This window comes from Natrix helvetica (assembly GCF_964273705.1).
Source record: "Natrix helvetica genome assembly, chromosome: 4".
Lineage (NCBI taxonomy): Eukaryota > Metazoa > Chordata > Lepidosauria > Squamata > Natricidae > Natrix > Natrix helvetica.
In genome coordinates this window covers 94,944,113-94,962,887 of record NC_138550.1, presented here as the reverse complement: position 1 = coordinate 94,962,887, position 18,775 = coordinate 94,944,113, and the positions used below count along the sequence as shown (strand labels likewise).

General features: G+C 48.2%; 1 protein-coding gene across 1 annotated transcript; it reads left to right on the top strand.

The window, feature by feature from the left end:
- Positions 1 to 1,483: 1,483 nt before the first annotated feature.
- Positions 1,484 to 14,972, top strand: FOXF2 (forkhead box F2). The gene is made up of 2 exons (XM_081952228.1): positions 1,484 to 2,633; positions 12,821 to 14,972. The coding sequence occupies exons 1-2, from the start codon at positions 1,616 to 1,618 to the stop codon at positions 12,991 to 12,993; spliced, it is 1,191 nt and encodes a 396-aa protein (XP_081808354.1). The 5' UTR covers positions 1,484 to 1,615; the 3' UTR covers positions 12,994 to 14,972.
- The last annotated feature ends 3,803 nt before the right edge of the window (positions 14,973 to 18,775 follow it).

The following is an 18,775-nucleotide window of genomic DNA, read 5'->3' as shown; positions in this document are numbered from 1 at the left end:
ATCACGAGAAAGCCTCTGTTTTCTAGCTGCGAAATTGAAATAGCGGTTTTGCTTTCCGAGGATTTGCCCTAGAATGGCTGAACCTAGTGTCCCTGTGTGCGCACACGTGCACAAGCCTTTGGAAAGTGCCTTGGGAAAGAAACAGAACAGAAATGGTCCAGGGTTTCTCGTCTTGAAAGAAAAGGAATGCAGGAGTTTATGGGGGGAAAAGACCCCCATTTGTCCAATTGTCTAAAGAAATGAATGTATTCCTAGGGCTACCCTGCCCTCGGAAAAGATTCGCTGCTTTCAATCCTCGGGATCACCGGCTCCAGATGCTACGTTGCACCTGCAGGAATAGGTGGACCCTGCTGAGACCCGAGGCCGTATGTGCCCGAGGTGAAAGCTTTCCCAGGTTGATTTCTGCCTAGGAGACATCAGCACTTCGGGACGGGGGATACACATCTGCAAATCTGCCCCTCGACTCATAATTAAGGGCCATTTGGCTTCTGAAGTGGCCTAGCGCTGCTCCTAGTCCAGAAGCATGAGTTTTATTGCCAAAGGTCTAGAGCAGTGTTTCCCAACCTTGGGCAACTTGAAGATGTCCGGACTTCAACTCCCAGAATTCCCCAGCTCCGGACATCTTCAAGTTGTCCAAGGTTGGGAAACACTGCTCTAGAGTGAGAAGAAGCCCCGCCGATTGCCCGGTGCCTTTCTCTCCATGCCCTCTGAAAAGGCGCTGGTCACCGAGAGGCGGCATTCTCCAAAGAGGCACCTATGTTTCCGCTTGGGAAAGCGAATTCAGCCCCTTGGGAGTCTCCAGCCGAATTCCACAAGCGGTCCTTTGGGCAAGGCGAAAGGCTGGTCCTCTCCATGCCAAGCGAAGGGAAAGGCGATGGCCAAACGCATTATATCTCAGGAGCCTTGATGCTAGGCGTGCGGCCGGGAGACTCGGCAAACTGTCTAAGGGCAAGTTGATGGATGGCGCAATTGCGTGTACAGAAGATGGCAGCCAGAGGGATCTGGAGCCTCCGCGGGGAGCCCGCAGGAGGCCTGGAGGCAGGGGTGGACAGAAGCCAGCTGGAGTGGAACCCAGACCGCTCTCCCTCCCTCCGCCTCTCCTCTCCGCTTCCCTTCGGCTTGAGTGGTGGGATAAATTCAGCGGAGCTGGAGAAGAAGGGGAAAGGGAGGGGAGGGAAAGGAGAAAGGATTTCCCTCCCTCTGCTTTCCTTTGGCTCTCCCCTCCCCCTCCTCTCCAGGCGATAGCCGGCCGCAGATTTTGTTTGGCTGGCGCTGCCTTAACGCAAAAGCGGCGCAGGGGTTTGATGGATTTCCTCTTCTTTAAAGGCTTCGGGAGGCCACCAGGCAGGGGGCAGAGAGTGCAGCCCGGGAGAACTGAAGGCTCCTGAGCCGGGGGGAGGAGGAAGAGGAGGAGGAGGAGGCGGTGGAGAAACAGAAGGAGGGGGCCAGACGGGAGAGGGAGAGGAAGGAGGGAGGGAAGGGGCGCTGTGCTTGTGTGAAAGAGCGAGCGAGCCCGGGAGCGGGTGAAAAGCTTGCGCAAGGGAGGAGGCAGAGATGTTTAGGGCGCCGCCGCTGCCAGACCGCTGACGGAGGTGGCCCAGGAGGAGCAGCCTCCATGAGCTCCGAGATCGGGGGCCCGGTGCCTCGCAGCCCGGCCTTGATGAACCAACCGCCGCCTCCGCTGCCTCCCTCCGCCCTGGAGACGTCCAGCACCGGCAGCAGCACCTCGACGACCCCCGGAGGCGCGGGCGGCGGCGGAGGCACCAACTCCGGCGGCTGCGCTTCCGCCTCCGCGCCCTCCAAAACCAAGAAGGCCAGCTCGGGGCTGCGGCGGCCGGAGAAGCCGCCTTACTCCTACATCGCGCTGATCGTGATGGCCATCCAGAGCTCGCCTTCCAAGCGGCTGACACTGAGCGAGATCTACCAGTTCCTGCAGGCCCGCTTCCCCTTCTTCCGCGGCGCCTACCAAGGCTGGAAGAACTCGGTGCGGCACAACCTCTCCCTCAACGAGTGCTTCATCAAGCTCCCCAAGGGGCTGGGCCGGCCGGGCAAGGGCCACTACTGGACAATCGACCCGGCCAGCGAGTTCATGTTCGAGGAAGGCTCCTTCCGACGACGCCCGCGGGGCTTCCGAAGGAAATGCCAGGCGCTCAAGCCCACCATGTACCACCGCATGGTCAACGGGCTGAGCTTCCTCCCGCAGGGCTTCGACTTCCAGGCGCCCCCGGCCGCGCCTCTGGGCTGCCACCCCAGCGGCTACAACCCTCTGGACGTGATGCAGGCGGGCGCTGCCTACGACGCCCACCATGTCCCGCACATGTCGCCTAACCCGGGTTCTACGTACATGGCCAGCTGCCCGGTCCCGTCCAACGGTCCAGATTACGGTCCGGATAGCAGCAGCAGCCCAGTGCCTTCCTCGCCTGCCATGGCCAGCGCCATCGAGTGCCACTCGCCCTACGGCAGCCCTGCGGGACACTGGACTGCCTCGGCGGCCTCGCCCTATCTCAAGCAGCAGGCCCTGCAGCCGCCGCCGCCGCCTACCGCCGCCGCCCCTGCCGGCATCCACTCGGGAATGGCCTCCTATTCGCTGGAGCAGAGCTACCTGCATCAAAACGGCAGGGAAGACCTCTCAGGTACCGCAGCTGCCCCGTCCTGTCCTGTCCTTCCCTCCCTCCCTCTTTCCCCCTTTCCTTCTTTCCCTCTTGCCCCGAAGCGAGTTGCTTCATTTCCAAAGGCTGAGGCCTCTTGCCTGGGAATCTGGAAAGAAAACACTCCCCGAAGGTTTTTCCAAAGCCAGATTCGGGTTTCGGGGCTGGGGTGGTGGTGGTGGAATTAAATCCTAGGCACGCACATACTTTGAAGCCCCGAGATTAAGCTGGCTGAATCGAAAGGATTCCGTGGAACAATTTATCCCCGAATCAATATTGCCTTGCCCCCTAAGCAATGGGAGCAGTCCCGCGGGATCAGTCTCACCCTCTGGGGCCCAGAAGGACAACCCCTCCCTTCCCTTCCCTGCTCCTACTTCCAAGAACCGCAATCACGTTTGGAAACCCCCTCTCCTTTTGGTCACTTTAATGGCCATCTAATAAGTATATAGATGGTCCAATCCTGTCGAGAAACACCGAGTTCATAAACCCCGTATATCTATCTGTTCTTTGCAGGAGATTCTCTGAATACTGAGTTGGCTGCCACTTCAGTAGGAGCTGCTTTAAGTTAGAAGATGTACAGTTAGGCAGTTGTGGCTGGGTTTTTTTGTACTCATGTGTATAGATTGGAGAATTGCATTCTTGAAGGGGATAGAGAGAAGGAAGTGAATCGCTTCTAAAAGCGGTTCCTGGGGGGGGGGGAAGAAATCTGAGATTATCTGGCTGCGATCCTAAGCAAGTTTACCTGCGCTCAGAATCGCAGCCAGATCGGGACGCTGGATAGCAACGTTGGGTTTTGTATATGCTGCCATTTAGCATTTGATTTAGATTCTTTATGCTGGGTACAAGCAATCGACCTGATTGGGCTGAGTGTGTGCGTGCGTGCGTGTGTGTTCAAGGGGAAATGCATTGTTTCTCACACCTCAAAGTGAAATTTAGGGTAGATGTTTTTTTAAAAAATCTAAATCACAAAATTTCTCCTGAGTGCTGAAGCAGGGAAGAGAGACCCAAAATCCCTCTGCCCCGCTCAAATTAACTTGTAGCTGTCAGATAACAAGCTGAGAAGGTCCTTCTCCAGTACAGATGTTTTCAGAGAAAACACCAGCTTTGGTGTAAAAAAGCAAAGGCTTTCTGGGGGGATGGGGTGAGAGGAATACAGGCCGATTGTGGCGGAGTGGGGAGAAGAGTAGAACTGGGTTAGGGAGAGCATGCACATCTGCCGTCTAGCCTCGAGGCATCTCGGTATTTTCAAGATCGGTCTGGAATTCCGTTGTTAGTTACCTCGTTTACACACACACACACACACACACACACACAATGCAAAGCTTCCTTCCACTCCTTGGTGACAAGGAGGTCGTTGCCTCCAGGAGCTTCTCCACACTCAAGATCCAGAATTTTGGGGTGTTTATTAGATGCAGGTCTCCCCATTGTTCCTGGCAACCACACTCTCAAGAACTCCAGAGGGAAAAGGCGCCAGCAATTTGTACAACTCTAGGGCTGCGATTCCGGAACACCTGGTGTTTTTCTTAGCCTCCCCCCGGGGACGGTGCCAAGGCTCCTCAGTCTCGTCTTCAGACAAGGCTGAAAGACCGAGGTAAAATTTAAACGGGGTGTTTCAAAGCAAACAGCACTACCACCCCTGAAATCAATGCGGGTCCGATGACTTCTCATTCCAAGAAGCTGTTTTCTTCCCAGTAAACCTGGGTAGGAGAGCAGGCCGCGAGATTCCCTTAAGGATAAAGAGGCAGAAAGAAAGAAAGAAAAGAGAGAGAGACAGAGACAGAGACAGAGACAGAGACAGAGAGACAGAGAGAGACAGAGACAGAGACAGAGAGACAGAGACAGAGAAAGAAAGAAAAAAGAGAGAAAGACGAGAGAAAGAAAGAAGAGAAAGAAAGAAAGAAAAAGAAAGAAAGAAGAAAGAAAGAAAGAAGAAAGAGAAAGAAAGAAAGAAAGAAGGAAGAAAGAGAAAGAAAGAAAGAAGAGAAAGAAAGAAAGAAAAAAGAAAGAAAGAAGAGAAAGAAAGAAGAGAAAGAAAGAAAGAAAGAAAGAAAGAAAGAAAGAAAGAAAGAAAGAAAGAAAGAAAGAAAGAACACTCGCAAGGAAAGAAAGATACAGACACCGGGAGTTAATAAATCAAGGAGGATTCCGGTCCAGGCCCTACGAGTTGGTCCCTTGGAGTGGCTATTGCGTTTGGGTTGTTGTTTAACTTTGCCATCCTGCGCACCGTCTTCGCAAAAGTAGGCCTTTTAAACTCTCGACTCTTTGGGAAATCGGTAACATCCCAGCAAAGACGGTCAGGGCTGTGTTGCTTCTGTACCCGCTTAAAATCACCGAAAGCCTTCCTTGCACACTCCCAAGCTGTGTGTTCCTGTGTAGATAATGCTCAGCTTTAGTATATTTCCCGAGGGGGGGGGGATTTTTGCTTGGTTCAAAAGCCCTTTCTCTCTTCCACAGAGGCAGAAAACGATAAATCTCTAAAGGAACTTTTGTACGCTTATTTTTTAAAAAAACAAACCTCTGTGTTGTACTGGGCTAATTGAAAAAAAGTGGGGGGGGGTTGCAACGCGTTCTACAGATGGTAGGGGAGAAGGAGCCGAGCTTTGTGCATTTTCTTCCAAAATGCAAAAAAAATAATGCTAATAAAGATGCTCAGGTTATTTCTATAACTGGAACGAACTGCGACGTCTTCTCTTCGCGATATGTTGATTTTAAAAAACAGCCTTGAAAAAAATCTGGAAGAGAGAGAGAAAGAAAGAAAGAGAGAAAGTGGAGAAAATAAGACTCCGAAATGGGTAAAAGATGTTGAGCTGGGATTGGGAGGGAAGGAGGAGGAGGAGGAGGAGGAGATGGGCTCTCCAAATAACCTCTTTAAACGTGGGTCTCGGAGGTTAACCAAACAAAGACAGTCTGGGCTGGACCACACCGAAGGGGACTGGAGCTTGACTTAACCCAGATGAGAGTGAGGTCTTGTTCAATTTTATGGGAATTTCAACAAGTAACAAATACAGACGACCTTGTCCACTGCTTGGGTTTTCTCCTCGGTGACCTGCTGTCAATCAGCTGCGGAAACCTTCCCGCAACTGCCTCCCCATCTCAGCGCATTGGGGTTTAAAAAAAAACCTGGGGATTTTGGAAACGATCGTCCCCTGAAAGATCTTTCTTAAAACTGATGTAATAATGACAACATTAATATTAACAGCAACAGCAATAACAGGGAAGAATCGAAATGAGGTTTTAAGACAGGAGCCTGAAAAACATTCCTTTTTGTTTTCTTTTTGCCTCTTTCCGTTCAGTTCCTGATGCCTCAGTTCTGAAGAGCTAAATATAATTTCGGTTGTTGACGTTAATGAATACACAAACAAAATGCTCCTGCACGAATTCTACATGAAATACAACTCCTCAGTAAAATGCAATGTTTTCTCCCTCCTTACTTCCATAATCCCAAAAATTTCTAGTCTCTCCTTTTTCTTGATCATTAAAGGGCACTGATCAGAATAATCTCACCGATTTCTGACTACACTCCTCTCCTTAAGGAGCAGACGGAGTTGTAAATCTGATCCCTAACCTGGCTTAACCAACCCTCAGCCGGCCTCAAGCCGGGTAAGACTCCGGATAAGCCTTCGCATTTTTTAATGGCTTCTACTTCTTAGGTGTAAAAGAGGCGGAGAAAATTTCAGTATTTACTCTTGGTCTTCCGCGAGGTTTGCTTTCCGAAAAATGAGCCAAAAGCTGCTTCATGAAGTAGGATCGCTCAAGAGGTATTTAGAACACTTCGACCATCCCAAATAAGCCCTGTGCATAAGCCCTCCCTGAAGAAGCCACAGACCCAGAGTTTCCTATTTCCCACGTGTGTCCGTATTTAAGGGAGGAAATCTATCCTGCTTAACCTGGGGTCTGAACCCTGAACTTTACTTGTGAGTAAACATAGTTAGGATATGAAGGTCTTTCCACCTCTCCACCCAAATTCGGATAACTTTTTAACTGAGTTAATTCTCAAACGAAGTCTTTTGAAGACAACTAATGCCTAAATATAATGAGAAAGCAAAAGGTCGTTCTTTCACAGATAGCAACCACAACCCTTGTGGTTCCTGTCGGCTGGAAACCTAAACCTCACGGGATGTCCCAAAGGTGCTTTCAAAAAAGGCAAGTGGGTTTTCTTTGGTTTTCCTTGAAGATGGCGGAAGATTCAATATTCCGCAGTGGAATCTCCTAGAGGGCTATTAAGAAAAAAAGCCCTATGTAAACCTAAAAGACTTTCTAACACATTGAACCAATGGACTGGAGTCTTTTAACGCAAGGACAGGATTTGGGAGTCTGGAGCTATGCAAAGCCATAGGTGAAAGGGTCCCAAGCGAGGAGATCTGCAGAGGACAACCAGTTCCCTCTTTATGCGTGGGCTGTCAGACCCCTGAACGCGAAATAAGATCATAACTACGTAGTATAATGGACTTGAAGGCTGGCGCAATGTGTAACATGTTCACACTGGTGCAATAGGACTGGGTGTTTGTTAATATGATTTATTGGGTTAGGGATTTTCTGACTTCACTGTGAGTTGTATTGTGTTGTGTTGGGGGGTCACTGAGGGAGCTCAACCAATCTCATTGTGTTGTGCCCTGACAATTATTATTATTATTATTATTATTATTATTATTATTATTATTATTATTATTATTATTATTATTATTATTATTATTATTATTATTATTATTATTGGTAAACACCACACGTTTGCAATAGAAGGCACTGTGGCCAAGCCTTGAGGAAGGCAAGAGAAATCCCCGTCATCCAGTTTCCAAAATTTTGGATTTGGGATCGACATGAGCAGTTGTGGGGGAGGGGGGGATGTCCTCGAAAATCCGCACAGGAGATGTCTCCATTCAACCACAAGCCCTTGCTAGCGAGATCTAGGCGAATTTTTCCGGTTGGTCATTTTCTAGGCTGGTGGGAAATCGCCTCTCTTTCGCTCCCAATTGATTTTTTCTTAACCGACCCACTCGAGCCTTAGCAAAACACCCACTCTTTAGTACGATTGAGTTGGTAACCCTTCCACCATCACTTCTCTGGTCAGCCCTGGAGAAGGCCAAACAAGATTGGAACCAGCGATCTCCGTTTTTTCGGAGGCTTTTAGAAGGGAGAAGAAAGGAAGAAAAAAAGGAAGGAAGGAAGGAAGGAAGGAAGGAAGGAAGGAAGGAAGGAAGGAAGGAAGATAGATAGATAGATAGATAGATAGATAGATAGATAGATAGATAGATAGAAGAAAGAAAGAAAGAAAGAAAGAAAGAAAGAAAGAAAGAAAGAAAGAAAGAAAGAAAGAAAGAAAGAAAGAAAGACAGAGTCGGGCGTTTTGTTGTTTTGTTTTATTTTGTTTCGGCACAGCCTTAATCCAAGCCGAACTGTTTGAATCAGAATTGCACAAAGCTTTGCTGGCTTCCTTGGGAGCCTAAAAAGGCGGCGGAAATCCAGGGAAGCGGTTGCTTTGAGAAGAAGGACCTGAGCAAAAAAGACCCAAACCGGAGCATAGAAGAGGCGGAAGAGAGGAACAGTTTCAATCGCTACTTGACCCCCCAACTTGCAGCGTCGCTGGACGTGGATTGGGAACAATGGGGACAGGGTTAGGGGGGAGGGGTTTGGAAAGCATCAATAGCCTTCTCGAAAGGCTGCAAAATTTCAGCTGAAGCCGCTGGCACTGGGGAGACACAGCGAATCGGAGGAAGGAGAGAATGATAGTTGACTCTTCTAACCTCTTTATGTCTGGAAGGAAAAGAGAAGGACAAAGCCCCGTTCTTCCGCGTTGGTTGTCCAGCAAATGATAGAGATGAACGGAGGATGGATGGTGGATGGAGGATGGGTGGATGGGTGGGTGGATGGATTGGATCGGCCTATTCAAGCTCTCAGAAACTCGATTTACTTCCTTAGGGCGTATCTGGTCCTCTCTAGCCCACTCAGTTGAAATCATTTCCGGCCCTTTCTACTGGTAAGCCGTAGCTCATTACAAAGAGTCGACGATGCTTTCCAGCCCTCAGAAGCTCAGATGCCCAACCGCACCGCTGGTTGGAGAACAGAAGAGCCTGGAATGCCAAGAAATGCAGGTGTCTGGCCAGCTAAAATATCCTTCCTGCGTACTGAAACCGAATTCCACCCTCAAACGGAGCGAGGCAACCTAATTACACCCTTTGCCTTTTTGGAAAATGGTCGCCTTTGACTCCACTAAGACAGGTTAAAAAGCTCGAGACGGCCCGTCCGCCGAGCCTCTGGGATCTTCGGGGCATTTGTCAAGTCTCTGCTGAAAAGAAGGAGAAAAAAGCCCATGGAAACCAATGATTCTCTGCGGGATTCAAGAAGAGGCTCCTGTGGATCAGGTGCCCCTTTAGCTGAACAAGCAGATCGTTAAATTCAACGTAAGGAAATCTACACTGCAAAAACACCCGGGGCTAAAATCGGGAAGAAGGGCTTGTTTGTGCCTTGTGTTTATTTTTTCCCAAGCTTTTCGCTTGGCTGTTTGGAGTTGAGCTCTGGACACAAGAGATCCCGCGCTAGCCAAGTGTTACTTGAAGGAAATCCACCCAAAGCTACGTTGACCTCGAATACCCTCCCTCGAAAACGAGAGGCTCTGGTTGTAAACAGGGAAGGCTCCGTGTAAAATCCTGGTGCTGTTAATACCACTAACACAAGTGGTAACCGGAGCCTATCTTAAAATCAGGATTGGAGGGGAGGTGGGGAGGACGAGGAGAGATCAACCGAATGCACCAGAGACTTATTTACTTTTATAATAAGGCCGTTAAGCCTGAAATAATCTCCCTAAAAGGAAATGGGGTCCTTTCTTGAAAAATCCGCTTCGAATCCTGTACTTTTCTTCCAAATGGTGACTTAATCATTGATAAGGATTCTGTTGCTTGGTGTCCGAGTTTGTTTTCATTTCGGGCTGTTTGGTTGGTTCTTATTTCTTTCTTGCTGCAACTCACTTTAGGACCAGTCGAAAAGTGGAAAAGAGCATAAAGAAATAACTTTCAGGTCCTTCACGAAATACACTCGCCAGGACCTGCAGGCCAACGTTAAAGTATCTAATTCTGTCTTTCTCCCAATCGTTAAAGTATCTAATTCTTTCTCCCAATCTCCAGAGGGGGGGAAAAACCGCTTTGAAATGACCCAAATTCAACTTTGTCGAAGAAATATGACATGCTTCCACAGCTTGCTCTTTAGGGTCTGACTCTTAACTGATTTGATTGCAATTTAAACTTTTGGTTTCGCTTTATGGCTACATAGAAACAACACAACACAACACAACCAGCTTTGTGGGTACCCGTAGTGTGTGCACATGTGTGCAGAAGTCAAAAAATTCAGGCAAGAAAGAAACAGTTCGTCTAAATTGCATTCCTACTCTATCTAACAGCCCCTTACTGATATCACTATTATAAGACTTACTTCTGAATTGACATTAATAGGCTTGACCTGTGGCTCTGAGCGTCCATACCCTTTTAAGCATCTGTGTTGGGTGAGTTTGGAAAAGAGAGCTTCCGTTTCTGAAGAAAGAGTAGGGAACTGTGGGCACCATCTTCAATCAAGGAAGCATCCTTTATTGTGAAAGCCGATAGATTTCCAACAGAAAGCCAACATTGGCTTGCGATAGGCCAAGCAGACCTAGAAGGGCAAAGTGGGAAATAAGAAAGATGGTCACACTTTGAAGGGAAAGGCGCATAGATTTGCATTTGGACTGGAAGTTTGTATGCAGCTGAACTTCCTTGGAACTTCCTTTGGACGAAGTCCGAGCTCTAAAATTAGCCAGCTGGAACCAGGAGATATTTGAGCAGCCAGACTCCTCTTCTGTGCTCCAAGTGATTCAGGGAAGGGGTGCAAGCAGGATTCCAGCCAGTTGCAGCCCAGCCATTAAAGCATCTCCTACTTTTCCATTTGCCTGGCCTATGAATGTAGAACTACTATAACGATTGCCATGCCCTTGGCCTTTAAAAAAACATTTGAATGACATTGAATGCCTATATAAATTTACCTTGGGTTCCCCCCCCCCCCCACTTGAACTCAATGGGGTTGACTTCTGTAAACAAGACTAGGTAAAGCTCTTTCAGCAGGGCCTTATCCAACTGGGTGCCCTCCAGAGGTATTGGAACTTGTTTGATCATTCCAAGCCATCTATTTAGACGTGAATTCTGATTCAGGAATGGATTCCCAAGATAACAAGGCCAGGTCACAGTATTGTAGTGGTTAAAGGCATTGGACTGGATGCTAGGAGAAATTGAGTTCTAGTCCTGTCTGAAATGAAAGCCAACTGGGTGATTTTGGTGGGCGGACACTCCATCTCAGCTGTAGGAAGAAAACAACCTTTTCCAGAAACCTTAAAGCCTCCACCCACAAGAGGTGAGAGCAAGAAACATATTGTTGTTTTAGGAATAAACAGGCGGTGAACTGCCCCAAGGAAATCAGGGATCCAACTCAAGTTCAGATTCCTCTTTGCAGGTTTCATGGCTCTTTTTGAGTTTGGGCACTTTCTAAAACCTTCTGCACAGATGTTTGTGATAAATGGTTTCACTTCAGCTGAAGCTTATGGTATTGCAATGGAATAAGGAAGGGGAGTGAAGGAGTGGAGCATGGAAACATTTTGTCTTCTCCATCCTATTGTGTCTTCTGATCAGCATTGTCTGCCTAAGCATTGATGGTGCTCTTCTCAATTACTATTACTTACTACAGTGTGCTTGTAGCCCACTCCCTCCTCTCTCTCGGTGTGAAATTAGAGTGGCTAACTAGTAAATAAGGAAGAAAAAAGTTTGCTCTCAATTCCTCTCATTATTTTTACCTTGAGCTGCAAGATTTTGCCGGTGATGAGACTAACAAAAACAAAGGGATGTTTAGCCCACCGCCTTTTGATGAAGTTCATTTTAATTTTCTTTTAATTAAAACAGAGTCCAAATGCCTCTGACTGATTGGTTGATTGATTGGGCCTTTGATTGGTTTGACTCCCCTCCCAGCCAGCCTGCTTAGCGCTAAATGGTGGCCTGAGGGGGGGAATTCAAGAAATTGGAGGTGTTGGGTTACATTTTTGATTGGTGACCTCTTCACTGTAATGAAGAGCAGGCCAGCCAGCGAGCCCAGCCATGCCAAGGCTAGGAGAAATGTTCCATTCGCTACAGGACTCAGCTTTTGCCCCCTACCAAAATCCTTTCCCTTCCAAACAGTACCAGTGAGGGGATTGATGCAGGGAAGTGAGAGAGAGAGAGGTGACAGAGGTGTTGAAGAATGAGTGGGGAAACTTTGATTCAACTTCACCTCAAGCACAGAGAGCAAGCGGGTGACTTTGAACCAGCCATTCTCATTCAGCCCAGCCTATCTCACAGGGCTGTTGTACCAAACCCCACCCCCCACCCCCAAGGAAGGAGTGCTATGTATGCAGTCTTGGTCTCCAGAAAGAAGGCAGGAGTGTAAATCTAATACAAAATGAACAGCTCCATTGGTAAGAGAGATGGCCAGTTTGGTGAGCTACCCAGGTATTGGCCTAGAACGGGGAGATAGACACAAAGCCAGCTGGACCGCTCTCTCCAGCCAGTCACTCACGCTCAGCCATAAGAAGCAAGGAATGGCAAACCACTTCCAAAATCTTGCCAAGAAAACTGCAGGGATTTGTCCAGGCAGGTGCCAAGAGTTCACACTGATTCAACACAGGTTCAAAGATGCACACATAAACAGACACACAAATTGATTAGAGGGGAAGGTTGCTTCCCCCCCAGTACTTTTTGAGAGTGTGATTGGTGGCACTGCCCTGCACTCCCATTCAAGCTGGAAGAGTTTTGTTACAATTACAAATGCAAACTTTCTGTGATTAGAAGTTCGGGAGCAAAGGAGGAAATGGGAAGGTTTGGTTCAGATCTAATACTGTTCTGAACGTAGGGTTGTTGTTGTTGTTGTTTTTGTTTTATTTAGTGGGGGACATGAGCCAACATAGAGCACCGAGTGGTCCTCGGATTCCTGGGCTCCTTCTCCAAAAGTGAAGTCCTGGAAGAAGGCGATGTGTGTGTGTGTTTCCTTTCTTTTACCTATGGATTCCCATATCTCCATTTTACACCAGGACAATTGTCCCCATTTCCCCCTGCTTCCCACCCACCCACCCTCTCCGTCCCCAGAGCTTTCCTTGGACTGGCCTTCTTTCTCTCTCTCTCTCTCCGCAGTGGGCCTGCCTCGGTACCAGCACCACCCCAGCCCGGTGTGCGACCGGAAGGATTTCGTCCTCAATTTCAACGGCATCTCGTCCTTCCACCCATCGGCCAGCAGCTCTTATTACCATCACCACCACCATCACCACCAAACCGTCTGCCAGGACATCAAGCCCTGTGTGATGTAAACGCGGACTCCTTAAGCCGAGCGGAGGGAGCCGGCAGCCGGCCGGACGCAAGTGAAGGGCGGTGGGAGGCGGCAGAGGCGCTCCAAAATCCCAGCAGGGCCGGGGAAGGGCTCGGAATAACTCCCACGGTCCACGGCTCCCTACACGAGGGAGCCAGCGCAGAGACAAGAAGCACTTTTCTCTTGGTGACCTCGCGCAGCGCGATCCTCCGCGCTTCGTTCCAGCCGGGCCGTTTGCCCTAATCCTTTCCTGGTCCTTTGAAGTGAAGCCCCGCTCTCATCCGCCGAACTGATGCCTTGCAGGAGAGGAAAGACATGGGAGGGGGAGCGAACCCTTCTGTGCCCTCTCCCAGGAGGGACGAACCCCGTACTGGATCGCTGCCTTACCAGGGACACGTTCACAGTTGCAAAGCTCCGCGCGATGCACTGGAGGGAGGGGAGGGCTACCGTTCCCTTCTGGCTTCCTCCTCGCAGGGGGATGATGGGCGCCGGAATTCCGAGTATGCCGTTATAATTAGACACCCAGCCCGAAGGAGCTCCGGGATGCTCTCTCCCCCCCCCCCCCAAAGGAAGGCCATGCCTGCTTAGGATCGGGCTGCGGACTCCCCGAGTTTTCTTTGCCCCGCGCCCGAGCTTCTCCAGAGAAGTTAGATAACGATTCCCATCCTCTTTATTTTATAAGAGGATGATGGAAGCTATAGTTCAGCCCCCCCCCCCCTAGGATTCCCTGAAGGAGGCTGGCGGTGTGCGGTGATGATTCTGCAGGTCCATAATAAGGCTGCCCTCTTCTTTTGCTAGCCCGCGTTTTCAAAAAGACGAAACACGCCGTTGTTTCCGGTTTCATTTAAGTTTCTATCTCCGAGTTTTATTTAAAAGCCACACCCAAAAGGTTGGATTCGGACTTGACCCAAGCCTTCTGAGATCGATACGATTTTAGATGGAAGCCCCCCCCCCCTTTCATAATTTTGCGGAATGAATTTTAAAGATGACTAAATCTGGGACCAACCTGTTCACATTTTTTTTTGACAAGCAAACAGGCGCGTTGGTCTGGAGGTCGCCCTCTTTTCACTACGCAACACACCCACACCCTTTTAAAAAATAAAATAAAAATTTTAAAAAATGCGTTTAAAGCCAAAGGGGTTGAGCTGGACTTCGTCTGTAACCTAAAGGAAGTCCTTTGCGTTCCCATTTCATTGACATCGGACCTGAGGCCGTTTATTTCACTCCGCGCTTAGAGAAAGGCAAATAAGAATGGAAAGACTCCTAGCGGCGGCATCGGCCACCGGGCACTTCGAGCGTAGCCAAGCCATCGCTTCGTTGGCTGGCCGAGCGCTCGAAGACGCGAGTTGGGGAGAGCCGTCCTGCCTCTCGTGTGTTTCAGCGTCTTGAAAAGTTCATTTCCTCTGTATGATCTCAGGAAGGGAGGCCAGGCAGGCTTTTCCTACGGGATAAAGTTTGGGGGTGGGGTTGTAACGAAAACGAAAGCATTTTTGGGTGCAAAAAACCTTTGATCGTTGCTTTGGTCGGGGCTTCGTTCTATCTTGATATGCATGAAATGCCTTATTCTTCCAGTTTAAAAGAGTCCGTTGGCATCGACCAGCACGATGAAACACCCCTGATTTCTGGGGGTGGGTGGGACGCGAGTATCTCCACCGGCTTCTCCCAATTTCCAAACCCGGTTAATTCGTCTAGGTTTCAGATAACTGGCACGTTACCACTTCGGGGTTAGTTTATTTCTTATTTTTTCCCCTTAAGCGTTTATATCACAGTTTGCTGACGTTTTTTTGTTTGGGGTTTTTGTTTTTGAGAAAAAAATGAATTGAAATAAATTTCGTGTATACTCGCACACTATCGCTTTTCAACCAGAGAGTATAATTTGCACTTATGTATAACGTTTGTTGGTTTGTCAGAGGTTTGTGATGTACAAAGTTCTCGGGATGGGCATTTCCCCCCTCCCCCAATAAAATGTATGTGACACAAGCTTAATTTCCTTTCCCTTTGGCATGTACCGCCTCCCCCTTATATCAGGAAGGGTCCACGTTTAATGCTGGAAAGAAAACGGGGGCAATGGCGGGGGAGCCATTGCCTTCCTTGTTCGAGGGGGAGATCCCGGCTTTGCGCAGGCTTCACTTTGGGTGGAAAGCGGGGAAGTGACTGGCCACAGAGACCACTTCTTCTTCTTTCCAGCTTCAGGCGAAGATCCGAGATCAGGGCAAATACTCGGATTCAGTATTGAGTTTACAGTTTACTCAAGGACACCCAAAACCTTTACGGGGAGAGAACTTGAAATTCACAATGTGTGTGTTGTTGTTGTTAGTTGCGAAGTCGTGTCCGACCCATCGCGACCCCATGGACAACCTTCCTCCAGGCCTTCCTGTCCTCTGCCATCCTCTGGAGTCCATCTAAACCAGTGTTTCTCAAACTTGGCGACTTTAAGTCCTGTGGACTTCAACTCCCAGAATCCCCCAGCCAGAATTCTGGGAGTTGAAGTCCACAGGACTTAAAGTCGCCAAGTTTGAGAAACACTGATCTAAACTCACGCCTACTGCTTCATTGACTCCATCCAGCCACCTCATCCTCTGTCGTCCCCTTCTTCTTTTGCCCTCAATCGTTCCCAGCATTAGGCTCTTCTCCAGTGAGCCCTTCCTTCGCATTAGGTGGTCTAAAATGTGTGTTTAGAACTGAGCAAATTGTGGTTTGCAAACGTCAAAGGCGTCACCTCTCGATTAGCTGGGGATGATGGGCAGGTGACCCAGCATCTTTGGAGGGCAACAGGTCGGATAAGGCTGCTGCTCCGAAATTGTAGTCTCTTCTTACATATATATATATATATAAAACCCTTCAAGAGGGTTGGACCAGAGCTGCCATCAGCAGAACACTCATGCGTTCTGGGAAAGGATGATGGGAGTGGTAATCCAAAACAGCCAGAGGACCTTAAAGAGATGAGAAGCTAACACACACACACACACACACACACACACACGATTAGAAATCCACTCAGCTCCGAACAGGCTTGCTCCATTCTTGCCCAAAACACTTCCTGTTCAATTGTTAGCCAAGGAGAGGCCTGTGAAAGAAAAGCAATTCCGGAAAGCCAAGTTGAGCCCCGTGTTGCCCAATTTACAGCCTTGAGCTACATCGCCGCTTTTACGCCAACCTGGCGCTCTCCAGATGCGCTGGGCTACAGTTTCCTTTAATCCGAAAGCGATGAGGATTGCAGCCCACCAGTTCCAAGGGGGACGGGGTGGGGGGGTTTGCCAGATTCGCGGAGACGGGTTTACAGGTCCATCTGGTATAATTAGGAATGAGCCTTGTCGGGATATCCTCTGGGTGTGTTTAAAAAAAAACACGTCAAAATGGCGACCCTGACAGTCCGATCAAAGCCCCTTCAGCTTTCTATGGGCACCGCCATCTTGACTTTTTTTAGCCACCCCTGTGGGCAACCCTGAGCCTGCCTAGGCTGATAGGAGCAGCAATGCCCCCCCCCGCGGTACTTCCTTACATATTCTAGTTTTGATGGCTCCCAGAAAGTTTGTGGTGAACGTTTGAGGCAGACAGGACGACCATCCCTTATGTCCCTTATTCAGATATTTGTCACTACCACATCCCTTGTTCAGCCCATTCAATCCTAAAGCAATTTAGAAAGCAGACAACAGGCAGGGCTGGGCCTTAAATACCCCCCTGCTTAATTTAGATGGTATGAGCCAACCAGGACAAATGCATTGGGTGCTGCCACTCTGGAGCTGAACTACATTCAAAACCATAGGCTTTATTACTAAAACCAAACTGGCCTGCCTGGTGGTAATCAACAACCTTGATCTCCTCCTGGTAGGCATGCATTATCCAATTGGGCGTCCTGATGCATGTACTTCAACTCCCAGAATCCTCAGCCAGGATTGCCACTGCTAAGAAATCCGGGCCTTGTAGGAAATTAGCACCCACCCCTCTCCTAGCTGAATGAAATATTCTAGGAAATATTAAAAAGGCAGAATATTATATTTCCCTGAATGAGAAATGGAGGAACATGTTTTGTTAGGCAGGAAACAGACACACTCTTAATAGCCCCCACCCTCCTCAATAGCCCACAGCAGATGTCAGCACTTAAGAGATAAAGAGATAGCTAGGTCTATTCATAGGCAAATGCCCTCACCCAAGATCCAACAGGTAGGATTAGCCCTCTACCCATCTAGCAACATAAGTCACCATATGGCACCTGGAAAGATTACATCACCCAGCAAGGCTCAACCAAGCGTGGGACCCAGACAAATGTACAAAATTACCCTGCATTGCCACATGAGAGTCTGACAACCAATCAGAATACAAGCTCAAATTCAAAAGCCCAGAGCATAAAACCCAGGCACTCTCAGCATCTCTTCCCTTTTTGTCCAGGACCTCAAACCATGTGATCCTGTCCACCATTAAACCATCTTTCCAAGTAGTCTCCATGTTTCCAAGGGTCTTTCTTCCCACTTGGAACTGAACCCAGATGGACATTTCTTCCAACACTTACATCTGGAGAGCATCAGGACTCGCTTAGATCACACTGGCCTGATCTTCCAACACCATCAAGATCTGATTTAGAAGTAAGCTTTCGGTAGCATGAGCTCCTCTTCAAATTCAAACACAGGATAATTTCAAAGGAGAAAGAAAAATATCATGAAGGTCTTGATATACCCTAAAATGTTTGGGGCCACAACTGAGATCAGTCTGGTTGGAGATCATTCAGGTTGTTCTCCGCATCATCTCCTCATTCCCATGTGTTTTACACTTCCTGAAAATTTAACAACCCTCCATAGCAGGCCTTGGGCAGGGTGGGGTTTTTAGATGAAATCCACGCAGCCCACTAGTGACTGAGGCTAGATGTGAATTTCAGCCCAAACCTTTTTCATGAAGCTAAAGCATTAAGTTCTGCTTGATGGGAATTGGTGCTTAATTGATTAGATTTTTTTGAAGAGAGACATTTTGATCTGTAACAGAAAGATAAGCCATCAGTGGATTCAGAGAGGAGGGTGTTGAAGTCCAAAATAATTGAATAAAACAGGTTTAGGCTTGAATTGGGGCGAGTCTCCTGCCCTGCACTCCCCAAGGTTCCCCCCTTCTTTTGATTTCATCCAGCCTTCTCTTATGTTTAGTAAAAATGGAGCAATTTGCTCTAACAAGAAAAAAAAAAATCAACCACCCAGGAGTTTACTATTTAATAAGAGTACTCCCAATCTTGCATTTCCAAACAATAAAACAGGGAGAGAATTTGTGAATTTTTTTTAAAAAAAATCTCCCTATTTACGTTCAAGCACAACACTTCATTGGGCTTCTCAGAGGCCTGCTGTACATTATAAAGTCAGTTTCAGAGAACGCTGCGACCACAGTGCAGTGTTTACATTCTTCTCAAGGCAAGCCTGCATGGACGTAATTTATAACCTAAACACTCCAACGTAACTTGTTTATATAGAGCATGACAAGACCTCAAAGACCGAAAAACTGAAATTGCCCAACCTGGAGTTCCCATGAGGCTCCACTGCCCCCTGATGGAGAGATGCAATGTGTGGAAGACGCCGTTAAAAATCTTACCTACAATATCCTAAACATCTGAAAGGGAGCCTCGGAGAAACTTAACCTTCAAGAAATTAATGGGTAAATGGATGTTTTCCTGGATCGTTCATTTTAATGAGCAGTGAGTACTTCCACAGTCCTTGTTAAAGTAGTTGATGCTCTTTCAACAGAGAAGTGGCTTGCCATTGTTGGTTTTCTAGGGTTGATGGAGAATAGCTGGTTCAAGGTCACCC

What these genes read in the sequence shown, in the direction of transcription:
- FOXF2 (XM_081952228.1), top strand. Translation starts at nt 1,616, where the DNA reads ATGAGCTCCGAGATCGGGGGCCCGGTGCCTCGCAGCCCGGCCTTGATG. An exon ending in CGGCAGGGAAGACCTCTCAG is followed by an intron (nt 2,634 to 12,820) that starts GTACCGCAGCTG and finishes CTCTCTCCGCAG; the next exon opens with TGGGCCTGCCTCGGTACCAG.